This window comes from Miniopterus schreibersii (assembly GCF_964146895.1).
Source record: "Miniopterus schreibersii genome assembly, chromosome: 10".
Lineage (NCBI taxonomy): Eukaryota > Metazoa > Chordata > Mammalia > Chiroptera > Miniopteridae > Miniopterus > Miniopterus schreibersii.
Genome location: NC_138110.1, coordinates 918989 through 936137, shown reverse-complemented (window position 1 = coordinate 936137; position 17149 = coordinate 918989). Strand labels below are relative to the sequence as shown.

Below are 17149 nucleotides of genomic sequence, written 5' to 3'. Positions count from 1 at the left end.
AGATTGCCAGTGCCCACAGGGACCTGCAGGCCCCTGCGAAGAGCTTGCCTAGGATCCCCCAGGACCCCTGGAAGGCAAACGTCTGGACTTCCCAAGCCCAAGGGTCTGTCTCCCATGGAGGACCTGCCCCCCAATCTCCTCCAAGTGGGACTGGCTCTAAAAGCTCCACTCCTCAAAGCTCCCTGGGCACAAAACTTGGGTTTTCACTAATTTATAAAAACAAAGCAAAATAAAACCCCTGCTTAGGCGCACCCAGCAAGTGAGATTCACGTGTTTGCTGACTCACCTCTGTGGGGTCAAAGAGAGGAAGCCTGAGGGCCAGGGGGTGGTGCCCCCACACGACTAGACAGGCAGTGGCCTCGGGATCCCAAGGAGGAGGGGCACTTGGGGCTCAGAGGGGCCGAGGGGTGTGGCCCCAGGACTTCTCACTGCTGGGACATTTGCGGAGAGTAGTTGGACACATATCTGGGGCAGGAAGCCAACCTGTGGTCATACTCTGGATAAACTTTAGTAAGACTTAGGCAGCAACACCACCCTGTGGCAAGAACAAGCATTTACTAGCTGGGCTGCCTCTGGGGCAGGGCCCAGCGCCTGAGCCACACGGGCCCCCAGGAGGCAGCAGACAGAAGATGAGAGCAGCCTGGCAGGTGACGGGCCCCATACCATGCAGTCCTTCAGGGAGCAGGTACAGACCACAGAGGCTGCATGTCCTGCAGGGGCCCCTAGATCATGCCGGCCAGCCAGGGTGGCAGGAAGAGGCCGGCTGTCCCCAGCAAGCAGACGATGACGAACACCCAGAGGAAGATCCGGTCGATGACCATGGCCACGTACTTCCAGTCCTCCTTCACCTGCAACACAGACTCCAGTCACCCCTGGCCACACCCCTGCCTGTCACACAGGCAGCTAGAAGCTGGGGCTTTGTGTGGCAGGCTTTCTGTTTCCTGTCCTCACCGCTGAGGTCACCAGGGGTGAAGGCACACCTGTAACTGAGGTGCCAAGTAGGGAGGGGGGCCAAGAGAAGTGACATGTCCAGCTGAGGTTGGGCTTAGGAGCAGTCTGAGCTCAGAGGGTCAACACCCTCTAAGGGCTGCTGCCCTGGGAGATGGGAGTTCGGTGCTGTGCCCCCCAACTTCACTTGCCTGGCAGGGTGCCTGAGCCCCAAGGGGGTAGGGGCCGGGAGGGCCTTTGGAGTAACACCATGGTCTAGGCCGCTTCTTGGTGGAATTTGCTCCCAGTTTGCTAAAGCTGAGGGGTTGCCTTGGAGGCCATCGAGTGTACCCCCATTTTCCAGATGGACCAAGCGAGTCCAGAGAGGGGCCTCCCAGACCCCCTGGTGATGCAGGATGAGGGCCAGGAGAACCCTAGGTAACATGGGCCTGACTTCTAACAGGAGCCCCGAGGGCCCCATGGTGCATGGTGTCTGAGAGTGACAGCTGAGGCCCCATTGCCTTCCCCCCCAGGGCAGGTGCTTAGGGGCCAGCTACCCACGTGGCCCAAGGCTCCTTAGGGGTCAGTGGGGTCTCTCAGCTCTGTCCCTTAGCTCCCCGAGGGTGTGGGGCACATATCTGGGTGCTGGGAGCAGAGGGAGGAGGGAGAGGCCCAGGCTTGAGGGGAAGGCCAGAGGGTGAGCCATGGGCACTAGCAAGAAGCACACTAAGCACATCACCAGAGTGAAGACCTGTGAGGAAGGTGGTGGCACTGTCCCATCTAGAGATGGGGACTCTGAGGCACAGAGTGTCTATGAGAGAGGAGCAGACCCCAGCCTGCGGCTGGCCACTCTGAGGTCCCAGCTCCTAACCCCACCTCTGGCCTCAACCTGGTGCCTCTACCTCCAGAGTGACCCCAGGAAGCCTGGCAGGGCCAAGGCGGGTCCTGGGTGGGCAGCCTGTTGGCACCTGAGGGGCTAGAAAGGAAGGGGCCTCAGGCCCAGGCCTGCTAGGCACTACTGAGTCAGACAGGCCTGGGTGAGGGGCAGGGCTCAACCGTCCATTTTGGGAGCGCGAGGGAGAGCGATTCGTCATTGCCATTTTCCACTCTGACTTTTTAAAGTAATCGGGTGTCCTGATGGTTTCAAACCAAACCTAAACAGCCTGTTTATTCACAGGAGACCTGAGAACAGATGGGGCCACTTATAAATAGAGTCCACCCAGGCCCCTGTGTTGCCGGAGGCCACACTGTTCTCACTGCCTTTCATCCCCCCGTGCGACGTCCCCATCCTGAGGATGAAATGCAGTGCAGACCAAAGCCGCCCTGGTCGTCCAGGCAATCAGTGAAGTCAAATCATGGGGAACCAGAACCAGGCCATGGTGGCCGAGCACAGTGTGGATGAAGGGCGGCTGGAGGACTGGGCTGACACTAACCAGGCATCGATGGGGCTGGAGGCCCCTCCCTGCTGCCCATGGGCTCCTATGTCCTGAAGCCCAAAGAAGATCCCATGGTCTGCTCCGGATAGCCACTGTGGGCCACCTGCCCCAGCTCCACCCCAGGGACCTGGCCAGTATGGGAGGCTCAGGGAAGACAGAGCAGGCCAGGGTGGGGGCTCGGCAGCTGTGTTCCCCAAAGCTGGCAGCCTGGTCTGGGTCTGGTTTCTGGAGTTTTTCCCTGGCGACTTTCTGCTTCTGAGCATCTACTAGTCCCACAAGGGCCAGGGGCACCTCTGGATGCAGCCTGGGGCAAAGACTTACCGAGAAGTCTATGTCTTCTGCCTTTAGGTGATCTGCGATGTACTGGACACCCTTGACAGCCTGTGCCACGGCGGGCGACAGGGGCAGGTGATTGCAGGCTTTGAACGCAGTATTTAGGGACCCAGTGGATGGCTCCTTGCACTTGCATTTGTGGGGAGAGGCCTGGAGCTCGGCCCAGGAAGCCCTCAGGGAGGGAAGGGAGCTAGTTGTGGGGCCGTTGGCCTGGGAGGCAGCCTTGTCTTGGGGAACGCAGTACTGGATGCTCTGAGACCGGCACCGGACGCTGCCCTCTGCTGTTTTGCTGGGGCTGGACATATGCTGGACACTCAGGGACCGGGTTTTGGTGAGCCCTGGGGCCCAGGTGCTGGTGGGTGGGCGGCAGGGGCTGGGCGAGGGGCAGGGGCTGGCTTCCTTGGCCTCCTGGCCTGAGGGTGACGTGCAGGGCGGCTGGGGCCTGACTGGCGCTTGGCAGGGACCACAGACGGACAGGGTGGGTGAGGGGCCCCGGCTCTGGGCTCTGTTCTCGAAGCTGGGCTCCCCCTCAGGGTCGGGCCAGAAGTGTGGGGCGCTGGCCACCTTGTGCATGGACTCGAGGAGCCGCCGGCAGTTGTTCTTGACCACAGACGGCCGCTTCATGAGGAGCAGACGCGGCGCAACGTCCAGGAAGACGCGGCGCACCCAGGCGGGCATAGAGTGCGTGCGCGGGGAGCGGTGGTGCACGTTGAGCGCGAAGACGGTGACGACGATGGACAGGGTGACGAAGGTCATGGTGAAGAGCAGGTACTCGCCGATGAGCGGGATGACCAGGGAGGTGGCGGGCACGATCTCGGTGATGAGCAGCAGGAAGACGGTGAGCGCCAGCAGCACGGAGATGCACAGCGTGACCTTCTCGCCGCACTCGGAGGGCAGGTAGAAGACCAGCACGGCCAGGCCGGAGACGAGCAGGCAGGGGGCCAGCAGGTTGACGCTGTAGAAGAGGGGCAGGCGCCGGATGACGAAGGCGTAGGTGATGTCGGGGTACACCTCCGCGCAGCACTCGTACTTCCTGGTGTTGTAGGTGCCCACGGCCTCCACGATGACCCACTCGCCGCTCTCCCAGAAGTCCAGCTGGTCCACGCGGCGGTGCATGCTCACCAGGTCGATCTTGGCCTTGTCGTACGTCCAGGACCCGAACTTCATGGTGCAGTTCTGCTGGTCGAAGGGGAAGAACGTGACGTCGATGCTGCAGGAGCTCTTGTAGATGGCGGGTGGCGTCCACCGCACCCGCCCGTCGTGGAACAAGTGGGCCTTGGTCAGGTGGGTGACAGCGAAGTCCCCATCCGCACTGGGCAGGAAGAGAGGAGTGAGACCTAGGGACAGGCAGCCTGGGGCTGGTCCCCAGAGTGCCCGCCAGGGCACGCTCTGCCGCCCCAGAAGCACCTGGTCCTGAGTCCAGGCCCCAGGCAGGAGTAACCTCGCTGTGCCTTCTCAGCCTCTGCTTTCCCACAAGGCCCCAGCTATCCATTCTGACCTGGTGGCGCCCATACGCACACAGGGGGGTGGCAGCCCCACGCTCCTTGGGCAGCCCTGCGCCTCTGCTCTGAAACCTGAAGGGAAATCTCTCCTCTGCCCCGGAAGCCTCCACTGACTGTGCCGCCCACCTCATGCTGGTCTCTGCACCGAGGGGTGGGTCCAGAGGGCTGAGGGATGGCCCTGCGCTCTGCATGTGGGACCCAGCCACCCAGCAGGGCAGCAGGAAGGGGCAGCTTCCTCTGATCGAGGCTGTGACCCCCGCAGCAAGGTCTGGGCCCTCTCCCAGAGCTGGCTCCTCTGGGCCCAGCAAAGGCAAACACGCCAGGACCTTCCGGCCCCACTCCTCATCCCCAGCAGGGTGTGGCATTGGGCTAAACTGTCCAGCCATGAGCCCCTTCTGTGTATGGCTTGCTGTGGGGCTGGGGCTCCGGGGCAGGTAGGAGCAGAGAGGCCCATCTGGCTAGCCCTGAGATGCCCCATGACTGGTTATGCGACACCCTCTGCCCCAAAGGAACCATGTAGAAAAGCCTCAAGTAGACAGCACAGCCTCATGTACATGACCTCCAAACTAGGGGTGCCCCAAAGCCATCAGAAAAGCTGGGCCTCGCCCCTGTCCTTACCCCTGCCCAGCAGCTCGGCCTGACCCCTGGGCCTGACTGCTCAGCCAGCAGCCACCGCTGCCCCTGGACACGGACCTCCTCAGTGGCCTGGCCTGGCCTGGCCAGCATCAGCCACCAGCTCCGCACCCTCCCCGGCCATGTCCTGACAGAGCCTTGGCACTGACCACAGTCCCATGGAGAAGCTGGTGTCCACCCCAGCTCCCACGGGTCCTGGCAGGGAGGAAAAGGTGTAGGGTTTGGGTGGCAGCGCCCACTCTCCTGGGCTGCAGGTTGGGGGGCTGCACAAGTCCCAGAGCTCATGAGAGGTGCAGTCATCCCCAAGGAATTTTTAGCTCTCCCAGTAATGTGACACTTCCCTGGGTCCCAGAGTGCTGACGCTGATGCATATTCTCTGGGGGGGGTCTTGAAGCTGAGCGTGGACCCCAGGAAGGCTGGGTGGCTGGAGGACTCAAGGCTTGTGGTTCAGACCAGCGGCTTGTGGAGCACAGAGTGCCTGCCTTCCCCGCTCCCCTAGTCGACCCAACTTAATGCATCCCCAAACCATTTCTGGCTCCCTCACGTGCGGCCGCTTTTCCCGCTGCCATTACTGGAATCAATTAAGTTGGAAGGGGAGCCCAGCCGTTCTTAATCAAATAGCAACGTTTTGTAGGTCAGGCCCAGCACCCGGGGCCCTGGAAGGGGCTGTGCACAGGGGTCTGGCGGTGGGGAGGCAGGCGATGCATATAGATGGCGGACAGAGGGGCGAAGTGCTTGTCTTTGTAAACATAGCGTGAGCCCTTGCAGCCCCAGGCACGAATTCAGAGATGACACAGCAGGGACACGAGGACATGGGAGGACATCAGGCTGCCCTGGGCTCAGGGATCTCGGCCAGGGTCCCAGGAAAGGACAAGTTTGAGCCGAGTCTCTGCTATGGCTGTGCCTAGAAAACTGTGGCCTCCAAAACAGAAGATCATCTGCTGGTCACATTTCAGCTCAGCTTCTGGAGCCGGACACAGCCTTGTTTGCTCAGGAGTGTGAGGAGGGGTCTGGGGACTGCGGTGATGGCAGGGCAGGGCCTGAGAGTAGAGATGAAAGGCAGGGGGGCGGGGCTGGTAGCTGGACCAGGGCCAGCAGTCTGGGGCTTCCACTGGCCTCGTGAGAACCCTGCACTACTAGACTTCTGCAACGGAAATGAGTGCATGTGGCAGGGGACAGGTTCCGAAAATGACTCCAGCCTGAAGAAAAGCTCTGGGGCCTGTAGTCATGTAGGGGTCCCAGCCCCCTTCCCCTGTCCCCCAGGGAGAGAGACCAAGGCCAAGCCAGGAGGTGGCCACCCTAGGTCCCTGAGGCTGGTCTGGGGCCATGGAGCCCCAGGTGTCCACGCCTTACCTAGGCCCCTCTGGCTGGGGCTCAGCTGGATGCAGGCACCTGCCATCCCTGCCGGCTAAGGCCCCAACCCTCAGGCTCACTTGTTGTAGAGGACAATGTCCGGCCGCCAGATGAGCTCGGAGGGGATTCTGATGGAAGTTAAGTTCTCGTAGTCTCTGGGGTCCCAGCGCAGCTTATAGTCATGCCACTCCTGGGCGGGGTCAGAAGAGAAAGCCACACTGAGAGAGGTAAGGGGCAGTGATGGGTGGGGCAGGGACGAGGGGTGGGGAGAGGAGCAGGGATGAGGGGTGGGGCAGTGGCTAGGGCTCCCCTCCCACTTACCTGCTTCACCCACACATTCGTCGTCATCATCTGATTCTTCTCATCCTAGGACACAAACAAGAAAAGAAGTCATGGTCCCCTCAGTGATGGGGCCCATTTCTCTCTGGCCCTGAATGTACTTACCCACAAGGACAGGCCAGGGCCAAACATGGGGAGGGAATGAGCACCTCGTCTCTGGAAGTAACCAAGTCCAGGCTGGTAGGCCCAGAAGGGACTTAGGGACATGGGGACAAGGCCCTCCTGAAGAACCTTCCAGAAGGAAAGTCAGGACAAGATTTGGCCAACTGCCTAGGTGGCTGGGGCCTGGCCTCCCCCAACAGTGGATAGGTGTGTGGGAAATGGAGGCGCGCCAGGGCTCCCCAGCTGCTGGAGGAGCTGCCTCCCTCCCACACAGCCTGCATTGCTGTCTCAGCTGGGCAGCACCTCTGCACATGGGCCCCAGGTGAGCAGGTACCTGTGCCCTCCTGCTACCACTGAATCCACCTTGGTATGCTCGGGACCCCACTGGCTACCCAGACTCTGGCCAGGGTGGGGCCTTGTGTCCCAAAGGCACAGGCCTCGGCACTTCTCCTTCTTGCTCCCCCAAGACACAAGCCCCCAGTTGGCCAGTTTGGGGAGAAGACACCATGTGCCCTGAACCCCCAGGCATCGCCCTTGGTCCTGCTTTCCCACAGGTCCACCTTGTGACAGGCCACTTAGCTGACCAAGTGGGACCCTCGCTCAAAAAGATGCTGAGGAGTATGCGTGACCTAAGCAAAGCCAGGCTGTCAGTCCTGCCTTTCCCTCTGGGTGGACAGCCTGTCCCTGCTGTGCCCCATCCCCCACCCCCCAGGTTCAAGGAGCTTCAAGGTGACAGGGCCTGGCCTCCTTCCCCAGCTGCCTACCCAGCCAAATTCACACACCAGCCCAGGGCCTGGAAAGCACCAGGGATGCCTTGGGCTCCTCTGCAGGCATGAACTTGCACACGCAAGCACTCCAGCCTACACAGACCTGTAGCAAACACATGAGCCCTGCAAGGGGACTGGCAGAGTAGCCCAGACTTGGGACAGCCCCTTTCACCCACAACACAGCCCTGGGCCTCATCAGCACCCAGGCAGGTGCAGGTGTGCCCTTGGTTGGCCCCAGAGCCACAGTAGAGCCTGGGAGCTGGTCCCACCCTGCCTGGTGCTGCCATGGGTCTTGGAGCTGGGGTGCTCCCTCCTGGCCTTGGACTCCCCTGGGCAAACTGGGGAGACGGGCAGTGTGGGGATCTCATAGCGGCCAGGCTGTGGTGCAGCCGGAACCTTGAGTGGCAGCCAGCGGCCACCCCCACCAGCCACCACTTTGAACTCTGTTTGCAAACCTCAGCAGGCTTAGGAACACTGGACCATCTCAAGTTGCCTCTAGCTGTGCCCAGGCCAGGAAGACTTTGCAAGAACCATGAGTGATGCTGAGGGTAGAAGCCTGGACACAGCTGAGGACAAGGCATACTGACTGGGTTTCCCTGCTAATGGGGCCCATGCTGGCCCTTTCTGTCCTTCTGAAGGTGGCCACAGCCCTCCCACCTCCAAAGCCCTTCAGATATTGCCCAAGATGGCAATGCTGTGCTTATCTTATTTCACAGGTGAGAAGACTGGTGGGCAGCAACAGTGTCACATGATGGTACCAGCCTGGCACCAGGGCCCCCATACCCCTCACTGAGTTGACTTGAGGTTGGGGTCCTGGCAGGGGATGCACTTGGGGATATCTGTAGCCCTTGCAGCTGGACAAACTAGGTTCCCAGAGGCCCCTCCCTGCCAGGCTGGAGCCACACTCCAAAGACCTTGGGACCCCACCCCAGGCTGTGTGCCCACGACCCAGTCAGATCACACCCGAAGGATGGGTTCCCACACCAAATGGGTGCCCCAGCCCCTCTAAAGCAGCGGCCATTCAAAGGCTGGGCCCCCGGCATCTCCCCAGCAGCCCCCTTGGTCATTAACCAGGAAGGTAAACACACCCCAGACCTATCCAAGACTCCTCCAAACCCCACATTCCAGTAGGTAACGGGGGCCTCCTGGACCAGCTGAGGTCAGGGGCTGCTCACAGCCCAACCTGACACTTGACTCACCCACAGGGCCACTTTCTGTTCTTTGCTTCTGAGGAGGACAGCCCTGACCCACTCTGACAACCTGCCACTTTGGTTTTTCCATGTGGGGGAGAGAAAAGCAGGGGCTTGGGACAAGTGTGCACAGAACCTGCCTCCCCTCCGGACCCCACCACAAAGGTGTACTTGATAGGCAAGGCGGGGGCCTGGACAGAGGTTCTCACAGGACATGCAGGCTCCTCAGCCCTGGGGCCACCTCTAGGACCATGTGTGACAGCCAAAGCCCAGAGCTCCCCACCCTGGCACCTACCACATCAATGAGTTGTGCAATGGACAGGCCAAAGTGGACAAGGACCACGTCCGAGATGTTGGCCACTGGCCGGGACCACTTGTTGTAGCCAGAGAAGAGTTTCTTCAGCAGCCGTTCCTCTGCGTGGACCCGAGTCTCCATGTGGCCGCTCACTGGGGACAGGCGGTTGTGTGAGTCAGGAGCAGGGTACAGTGGCCCTCCAGGTTGCCCCTCCAGCCTCATGCCAGGCCATGCTCAGCCACCTTGCTTCCTTCCATCTCTTCTGGCATGTGCCTCTCGCCTCAGGACCTTTGCATGAGCTGCCCTACCCTCTACTTCCTTAAGGAAGCCTTCTCAGCCCCCTCGGGCCTTCCTAGCACGGCACCTCACCACAGAAGTGGACAGTTGTCCCCATAAGCATTGATTTGGATGTCCCTGTCAGAGGCTGCATCTCCAGCCACGAGCAGAGTCCTGAGAACCCTGCCTCAAAGCACAAAATGGGGGTAACTGCAGGACGAGGGTAGAAGGCAGCAGGGTTGGGGGGCAGGCCCAGGCAGGAGATGGAAGAGTAGTGAGGGACCCAGAAAGCAAGCCACTCAGAGCTTGATTTCAGTGGCTGCCAGCAACCCCAAGTATAGCCCAGAACGAGTTACTGTTCCCTGATGCTTAGGGGCATTTTAAGTGCTGACCCTGACAACAAGCACAGCACCTGTGTTCTTGGATAGACACACAGACTGGACTGAGTGCCACACTGGGGAGGGCCTGGGGAGGGATCCTTCTCATTCGGCCCAGCCCCATGGCCTCCCGGCCTCCCTGGCACCTGAATCCAGAGGGCTTTGGGAAGGGGAGACCCCTGCCCCTGCACCTCTTAGCTTGCACTGCTCACCTGTGAGTCATAGGATGTGAGGAGGACTCATGCACCCCTGGGGTGGGTCCTGGACCCAGACTCTGCACTCCCAGCCCACAGCCCAGACCTTGTCTCTTGGTCCCTTTGGCTAAGAAGGTGTAGCCACTCCTCAATGGGGAGGCCTGGGGTTCAATTCCCTCACTCCTCCTGAATAGCAAGGTGGCTGCCAAGGGGAAGGGAGGTGGAGGGGGCTAGAACTCCCCCAGCAGAGGCTACCTCTGTGATTCCCCCAAAACCAGGGGCAGGGATGGACGTGGGGTCTCCAGGTTACTTTGGCCGGATGGGGGCGCGAGTGGGTGATATGGGCCTGCTTCTCTCCACCCAAGTTGGAGCTTCTGAGTCCAGTTGCTGAAACAACAGCCCCTCGCACCACCCAAATCCCTGTCCCCACATTTGGGCGGGTTAACCCCTTCCTTGCCCTGATCAGCTGGAACCCCAGACAGCCTATGGATCTTGGGGGTGAGGGAACCTCTGTGGCTGCCTGTTGTGCGCACCCGTGGTTTGGGACCGCAGTCAGGAGCCTCCCTTCCTCTGGTGTCGGAGGTCCTGGGCAGCCCTGAAAGGGGAAAAGGGGGCTCGTCCAGCTCCCTGAAACTCACCGGGCAGGAGGCTGGCCCCCAGAAGCAGCAGCAGCTGCAGCAGCGGCTTTTTCCCCGGGCGCCCGAGCTCCATGGTGCAGCGAGCGGGCTCTAGTCGCGGGAGTCTCCCGGCTCGGCCTTGCCCCAGCTCCATGGCCCGCGTGCGCCCAGCTCCATGCCCCTTGCGCGGTGCGGGCCGCTCTGTCCACGGGGCCTGGCTCGGCTGCTTCTCCCGTGGAGCCGGGAGCGCCGGGCTGTGGTCTCAGCGGCGCAGCCCCACTGGACCTGCCTGCTTCCAGCAGGAGGGAGGGAGGGGGAGGAGAGGGAGGAGGGGAGGGGGAGAGGGAGGGAGAGGCAGGGAGGGCCAGGATGGAAGGGGAGGAGGCTGAGCTTGGCTTGCTCCGAGGTAAAGTTTCCCCTGTCCTCCTGGGGCTGGTGAAATGCCCTAGCCCCGGGTGGGGGTAGTGGTCACTACGCAAAACCGGTCTGATTCCGGACCACGAGGCACTGCCCCCCACCCTAGTCCCCGTCTCCAGTCCCGTTCCTCGCGGCCTGCCTTGAGGGCACACACGCACCCCGGGGCTCCGGGCACCAGAAGGAACGCTGGCTCTCATCTGGTTAACTCCGTCACCTCCAGGACGGCTTTGCAGTTTGAAAATCACATGTCCCTCGCCATTTGCCCGGCGAGGTATTAAAGAAAGAACCTGTCCCAGTGGAGCATCCAGTGGGGGCCTAAGCCCCACGGCCTGCCTTTCTGGGAAGAGGGAACTGCCCCCACAAAGCCAGGTCTTGCAACCTACGGGTCCCGCCTGGGAGGGGAGGGAGTCCCAGCCCCACCTCTGCACAGCCTTTGAGCGGTGGACTGTGGGGGGTGAGGGCAGCACCCACCAAACGCGCTGTGGGCAGTGGCCCTGGGGAGGCCCCCGGTGGGATTCGGGCCCAGGTGCCAGGAGAACACACACTTTGCACCCGCAGACTGGTCTTCAACACTAGAGACCAGAACCGAGATGCCAGGGGCGCTGCCGAGCACTGGGTGCCTGGACAGGGGCTCAGCCCTCAAGCAGGTCAAGGTGGCTGTGGGTGGAGCAGCAGGTGCCTGGAGGAGGGGCCAGGAGGGACCACTTTGTGTCTTGGAACCAGTCTGCAGCGTGGAGAGGGCGCACTCCGCAGAAACTCGAGACCCGCTGCCATCCCTGCACCCGTGTCTCCTCCCCCACCTCCCCATCCCCACGCCTGGGGCTCTGCAGGGGACTGAGAACCCCACATGGAGACTTGGAGTCCTGGTTGGGGGCAGAGGAGGGAGAGGCTGAAGATGCCTCCATGCTCCCCCCACGAGGCCCCGGCCCCTGAAGGGGCAGAATGTCTGTCAGAGGCCCCTCTTTGGTCTCCCCCACCCAGATGCAGGTGCTCTGTGAGTAAAGGGCTTGGGTCCCAGAGTGGCAGCTCCCAACAGCCACAGCCTCTGCCCCTGCGCTCTCCCCCTCTCCCCACTCATCTCACGGGAACTGCCAGCTCTGGGCAGGTTCAAGTGCTGGGCCCTGGGTATGCAGTCTCAGCAGGACTGTCCTTCACTATCTGCGGGCTTCCCAGAGGCTGGCCCTTGCCATTGAGACAGGTGGACTTATTGGGCTCCTACAACACTCCTGGGAAGTGGGCTGTTTGCTTATCCTTGCATACCTAAATAGGAAACGAACGGGAAATGGATGCACAGAGAGGTTAGGCCATGTGCCCAAGGGCACACAGCCAGCAGCAAGATTCCAACCCAGGCCACCTGTCTTCAGGGCCTGCACCCTGGCTTCCTTCCAACCACAGGCATAGCATGTCTCAGGGCTGGCTTGTGCCCCTAATGAGACGATGTCTTGGTGGCACCCCATGGTCTGTCCTTCCTTGGAGCCAAAGGAGCCTGGCCTCTGGGAAACTTCCTGGATCACCCAGCCCCTACAAATCGCCCTCCTCTGGATTATCCCACAGACCCTGAACCTGGTCTCTGTCCAATATCCCAAGGCAAGCCAAAGTCCCTCCAACAAGACCCCCTCTCACCCCCTATTCCTCCTCAACCCCCCAAGCCTCCCAGGCAGTGCTAGACCTTGGATTCTTTTGCCTTTTTTGTTCTTGTTAATCTTCACCCAAGAATATTTTTTCCATTGATTTTTAGAGAGTGAGGAAATGAGGGAGGGGGAGAGAAAGAAACATCGGCATGAGAGAGACACATCCTAAACTCGCCCTGATGAGTGCCTGGTCATAGGTGCCTGTGATCAGGAATTGAACCCGTGACCCTGTGATGTGAGGGCACATCCTCTAACCACTGAGCAACACTGGCCAGGGCTCTTTTGGCATTTTTATGCCCCATCATGAGCCATCTCTGTGCTAAGAACCAGAATGTTCTACAAGCTGCTTGGAGAGTTGGACTGAACCAGGAGCTGGTGAACAGGCCCCCATTGGCTGCAAGGGGAGCAGGGCCCCAGACCACACCCCCCACAGAGTAGGCAAAGATCACCTCCTCCCCAGGGCAGGGCCACACCAGGATTGGAACCTGCCAGAGCCACACTCCCAGAGAGGGTGGTGAGTGCTAATGGCTCTTGCATGGGAGAAAGTGTTCAGCACTCTGTTCTCCGGTCTTGTCTTGTCAGAAGTCCCCTGCTCAACACTGTCCCAGAGCAGGCCGAATGCATTGTGCCTGGTGCGACTGTTTGCAGAGCCTATTCCATGGTCTTTCATTAGTGGAAGAGCCAACCGTGCTCCAGGTGGGGTCCCCTCCAGCCATGTCAGAATGCCTCTGAAGCGGAGGCCATTACACCAGACTGCAAATCTAGAAAGGGGAGGCACAGCAGGGTTTGTCACTGGCTGATAAATTGACATATGCCTTGTGCAGTCATCCTGTGGCACGCATGCCTTTCAAGGTGAGGATGCTTTCTCACGCCTCTGCATTTAGGCTCACCCCACGGGGCCTGCTGACGTCTGGTGCTCCCGTGAGTGTTAGGCTGGAACCAGGGAAGAGATGGGTGCATGATGAGTGGGACCAATCTGCGAAGGCTTCCTGGAGGAAGGGGCACACAAGAACCTAGCCCTGGGTACCAGGTTCTGGCCCCTCACCCTCACAGACTATTCGACCTGGGCTATGGCCCCCAAACCTGTCATTTATGACAACCACCTCCAGGTAGCTCTGATGCAGGGAACCTCAGGCTTAGAGCTGATTTGGCCCAAGGATTCAGGCAGAGGTCAGGCCGGGCCCCACCCCTGGCCTGATGGGTGCTAGAATTGCCCCTGGGGCTAGAGTCTGCACAGGGAGAAACCCTTGGCAGCCCATAGGCTGTAAGCTCTGTCCTCTGTTTCCCTTCACTTTGGTTCAAGCAGTCAAGACAGTGGCTCTCCTGGCCATTCCCACAGGTGAGTTCAGCCCAAGAGCCCAGCAAGGCCAGCAGGCTCCCAAGGACACAGAGGCCTGCCGGAGCGCGCACTCACACACATCTGTGCAACCTCATTTGGCTTCCCCTATGGATTTGCTAACGCAGCCAGATTAATTGGGTCTAACTCATTAATTTGCATGGCCCTCCCCACCGGCACCAGCTGGACATCACTGGTTCCAGGAAACTCATAATCATAGAAGCCTCTGAATTAGTCTTAGTCCAGACCTCTAGGCAACCCCCTCTCACTGTCCCAGAAACTATTTCCCAGGAAATGAAACCCCAATTCACCTCCATTCCCTGAGTCTTGGCCTTTGTGGCAGGAGGTGTTCTCTGAGGGTGATCATGGGAGGGGACCCAGGGGAAGTAAGATGTGGAGCTGGCACCTCCAAGACCCCTCCCCACATGCACCCACACCAATGCCAATGCCACACCAGCTCCAGGGGCCTGTTGAATTGGGAAGTGTCTCTGCAGGAAGGACTCCCCTCCCTGCTGCTGCCCTCTCCACTCTCCACCCTGTCCCAAGGACATTCCCATGGTAACCACTTCTTGGCAAAAACAGGGATACGAATGAAAGGTGGGACCTTTGGCTGGGTGCCCAGTCTAAGCTGCACAGGGTATGTCTTGTGGGGGAAGCATGTGAGGACTAAGGGAGGCCAGCCTGGGAGGGGACCAGAGAGCCTCAGCACCAGGACCCAGTGGGGCTTCTATGACAACCCGGAGGCAGGGCCTGCCTGTCCTCCAACCTGTCAGCCAGGCCTCACCCACAGGGCGGGCCATCACTGCCTTGACACTGCAGTCAATTTCCTCCATTTCTTCCCTAGGTTGGCCACAGCAGCCCTTTAAAACCCAAATGCCCCTGAGGGAGGGGCACAGGCAAAGCCTGGGGTTCCCTCGTGACTTTCCAGATGTGTTTCTGTATCCCCCTCACTTCAGCACCGTAACCACTCTTTATCTCCCTTCCTAGTACTCTTCACCCCCAGACGTTATGTTGCATGTCTTCTGGTGGCCCCTCACCCCTGCCAGAAATGTGAGTTCATGAGGGGAGGCTCTAAGCTTTGACCAGAACACCTGGCTCTTAGCAGCAGCTGTGCAAACAGTTAATGAGTGAATGGGTGGGTAGGTGATGGATGGATGGGTGAGTGGGTGGGTGGATGAGTAGATGGATGGATGAATAGATGGTGGATGGATGGATGGATGGATGGATGTGGATGGATGGATGGTGGATGGATGGATGGTGGATGGATGGATGGATGGATGGATGGGTGGATGGATGGATGGATGGATGGATGGATGGATGGTGGATGGATGGGTGGATGGATGGGTGGATGGATGGATGAGTGGATGGATGAGTAGATGGATGGTGGATGGATGGATGGATGAGTAGATGGATGAATGGTAGATGGATGGATGGTGGATGGATAGATGCCTGTCAAGTGGGCACAAGGGAGACCAGGTCCATTTAGGCTCCTGTGTGCCACACATCAACCCCACCGTGTCCCAGTCCCTGCACACTCAGGCTGAGAGCACTCAGGTGTTTGGGGTTGCTCCTGCACTTACAGGCAGGTTATACCCCAGGAGGGAAAGTGATGACCACATTGAGTCAGGTAGGAGAGGGTGCTGGGAATTGGGTAGGCATCAGAGCTGTCGTGTTCACCTCACTGATTTTCCTGTCACCTGTCAGGAGTAGATCAGGAGTGAATTTGGTGGCTCTTGCCTTACTGGGCCTGGTGAGGCCACTCTGCCCTCCCTCAGGTCAGGATCACCAGCCAGGCTGTCCCTAAAGCAGTCTTCTCAAACAGTCCTGCCTGTGGGAGCCTCCACAACACACAGGGGACCCAGCACAGCCCCAGGCTGCATTCTGTCCAGGCTATTAGGAGGACTTGGCCTGGTCTTGGGGTCCAATCCCACAACAAGGGCCCTTGTCCAGCACTCACTGCCAGCAAGGCTTTGAGGGAAGGGTGCTGTGTCCAGCCCCCAGGCCACCTTGATCACCTCCTGAGCTAGAAGCCTCCACCTGTCCCTCAGGCCCTTGTGGCCTCTCAGCTCCCAGCAAAACAGCACCACCACCACCCAGCCTGCCCTGCTGCAGGAAGGAGAAGCGCCATCTGAGTCCATCTTGGCCCATTTTTGCAGCACAAGTTCTGAAAGCCGCAACGTGCAGTAGAAAGGTGAGTGTTGGACCAATCTCTACAGGGGCAAGGCCCTCCTCCTTCCGATGGCACTCACTTCCGGGAGACCCATTATATAGGTACCAGTGCCCTTCACCTGGAGGCCACACAGGTGCTACAATGAGGTGGGAAAGGGGAGAGAGTGGCTGCTTCCCAGCATCGAATCTAAAAAACACCAATGTTTCTCTTGCAGGGAATGAGCGGTCCGCAGCACAAAGGCATCTCTCCCCCAAGATCTGGGTTTAAGCTGGGAAACACCTGTGTGGAGCCAGGACCGGGGCCTGCCACCCCAGCAGACTTCCTCCTGCCCAGCGTCCTTGGCATCCCACAGCCCTGGCCTAGGGGTCATGTGCTGCCCACAGCTGGAGTCTCCATGCAGGTCCCCTTCTCCCCCCAACTTTCAAGAGCGCAGCTGGTTTCCTGGGAGTTGAACCCCCACCTGCCATACTCTGCAGGATCTTCATAGCTGTGTATTGATCTGTCATTGGCTGGGCTCCCAGTTCACAGCTCTAAGTGTCCCTGCTGCCATCCCCCACCCCTGCCTGCCTCTCTGCTAAGTAGTTAATTATCTATAAACACACTCCAGAGGAGGCTCCAGACTCCAGGTGAAACGCTGCAAAGTGAGGAGATGTTTGTAATAAGTAAGAGTGATGGAGCACTGTGTTGGCTTCCAGTCTTGCCATTGACCCAGCCAGCCCAGCGGGTGGTTGGACTTGAGCGCAAATGCTGGCTCCACCCCAGCTGGAGGGCACCTCTCTGAGCCTGTTTCCTCAGCTGTGAAGTGAGATGGGGACAGTCCCCAGCGAACGGCTCATCGTGAGGATGTACTTGGTAACTGGCTTGATGCCCGGCCGCTGCTGAATCATCACTGCCACTAAAGTCACTGTTGCACAGGGGTCACCTGGCAGTTGCTCCTCTGCTCTTTCAAAGGTAGGTCATTGCGCCCACAGCTAAGGACTCAGAGCTCATGAGCCAGGCCCCCGGGGCTGCAGAGTGTCCCAATGGCATATGCCAGGGTCTGGGGCCAAGGACCCCCCCCCACCCAAGGCTCTGACCAGGTAGCCTAACCCAGGACCCAACAGGAACAGGAGGTCCCTCCTGCCCACCCTTCAAAGCAGCCCCCCCTCCTCCCAGGCAGGCATTAAGAGAGGGAGAGAGTTCGACTCTCTGTGCCTGAAGAATTATGTCCTGACAGGCCACCAGCACAAAAAAGCCCTTTGTCCTGGCCAACTG

The 17149-nt window shown here is 59.8% G+C and overlaps 1 protein-coding gene across 2 annotated transcripts; it reads right to left on the bottom strand.

Moving 5' to 3' along the window:
- Positions 1-484: 484 nt before the first annotated feature.
- On the bottom strand, positions 485-10927 carry CHRNA4 (cholinergic receptor nicotinic alpha 4 subunit). Of its 2 annotated transcripts, none has more exons than XM_081149564.1 (6): positions 10363-10641; positions 8878-9029; positions 6506-6550; positions 6265-6374; positions 2685-3872; positions 485-848 (listed from the first exon to the last, which is right to left on the bottom strand). In XM_081149564.1, the coding sequence occupies exons 5-6, from the start codon at positions 3861-3863 to the stop codon at positions 723-725; spliced, it is 1305 nt and encodes a 434-aa protein (XP_081005690.1). In that variant the 5' UTR covers positions 3864-3872; positions 6265-6374; positions 6506-6550; positions 8878-9029; positions 10363-10641; the 3' UTR covers positions 485-722. The 2 variants fall into 2 exon arrangements, with proteins under 2 accessions (XP_081005690.1, XP_081005689.1); XM_081149563.1 differs by having other exon boundaries at positions 492-848; positions 2685-4008; positions 10363-10927.
- Positions 10928-17149: the final 6222 nt, after the last annotated feature.

Bases quoted from the DNA above. Each gene is read 5' to 3' on its own strand.
- CHRNA4 (XM_081149563.1), bottom strand. From the start codon at position 10,495: ATGGAGCTGGGGCAAGGCCGAGCCGGGAGACTCCCGCGACTAGAGCCC. The intron at 9,030-10,362 runs GTGAGTTTCAGG...GCCTGTCCCCAG, and splicing joins GGGGGCCAGCCTCCTGCCCG to TGAGCGGCCACATGGAGACT. The intron at 4,009-6,264 runs GTGAGCCTGAGG...CTTCCTGCCCAG, and splicing joins GACATTGTCCTCTACAACAA to TGCGGATGGGGACTTCGCTG.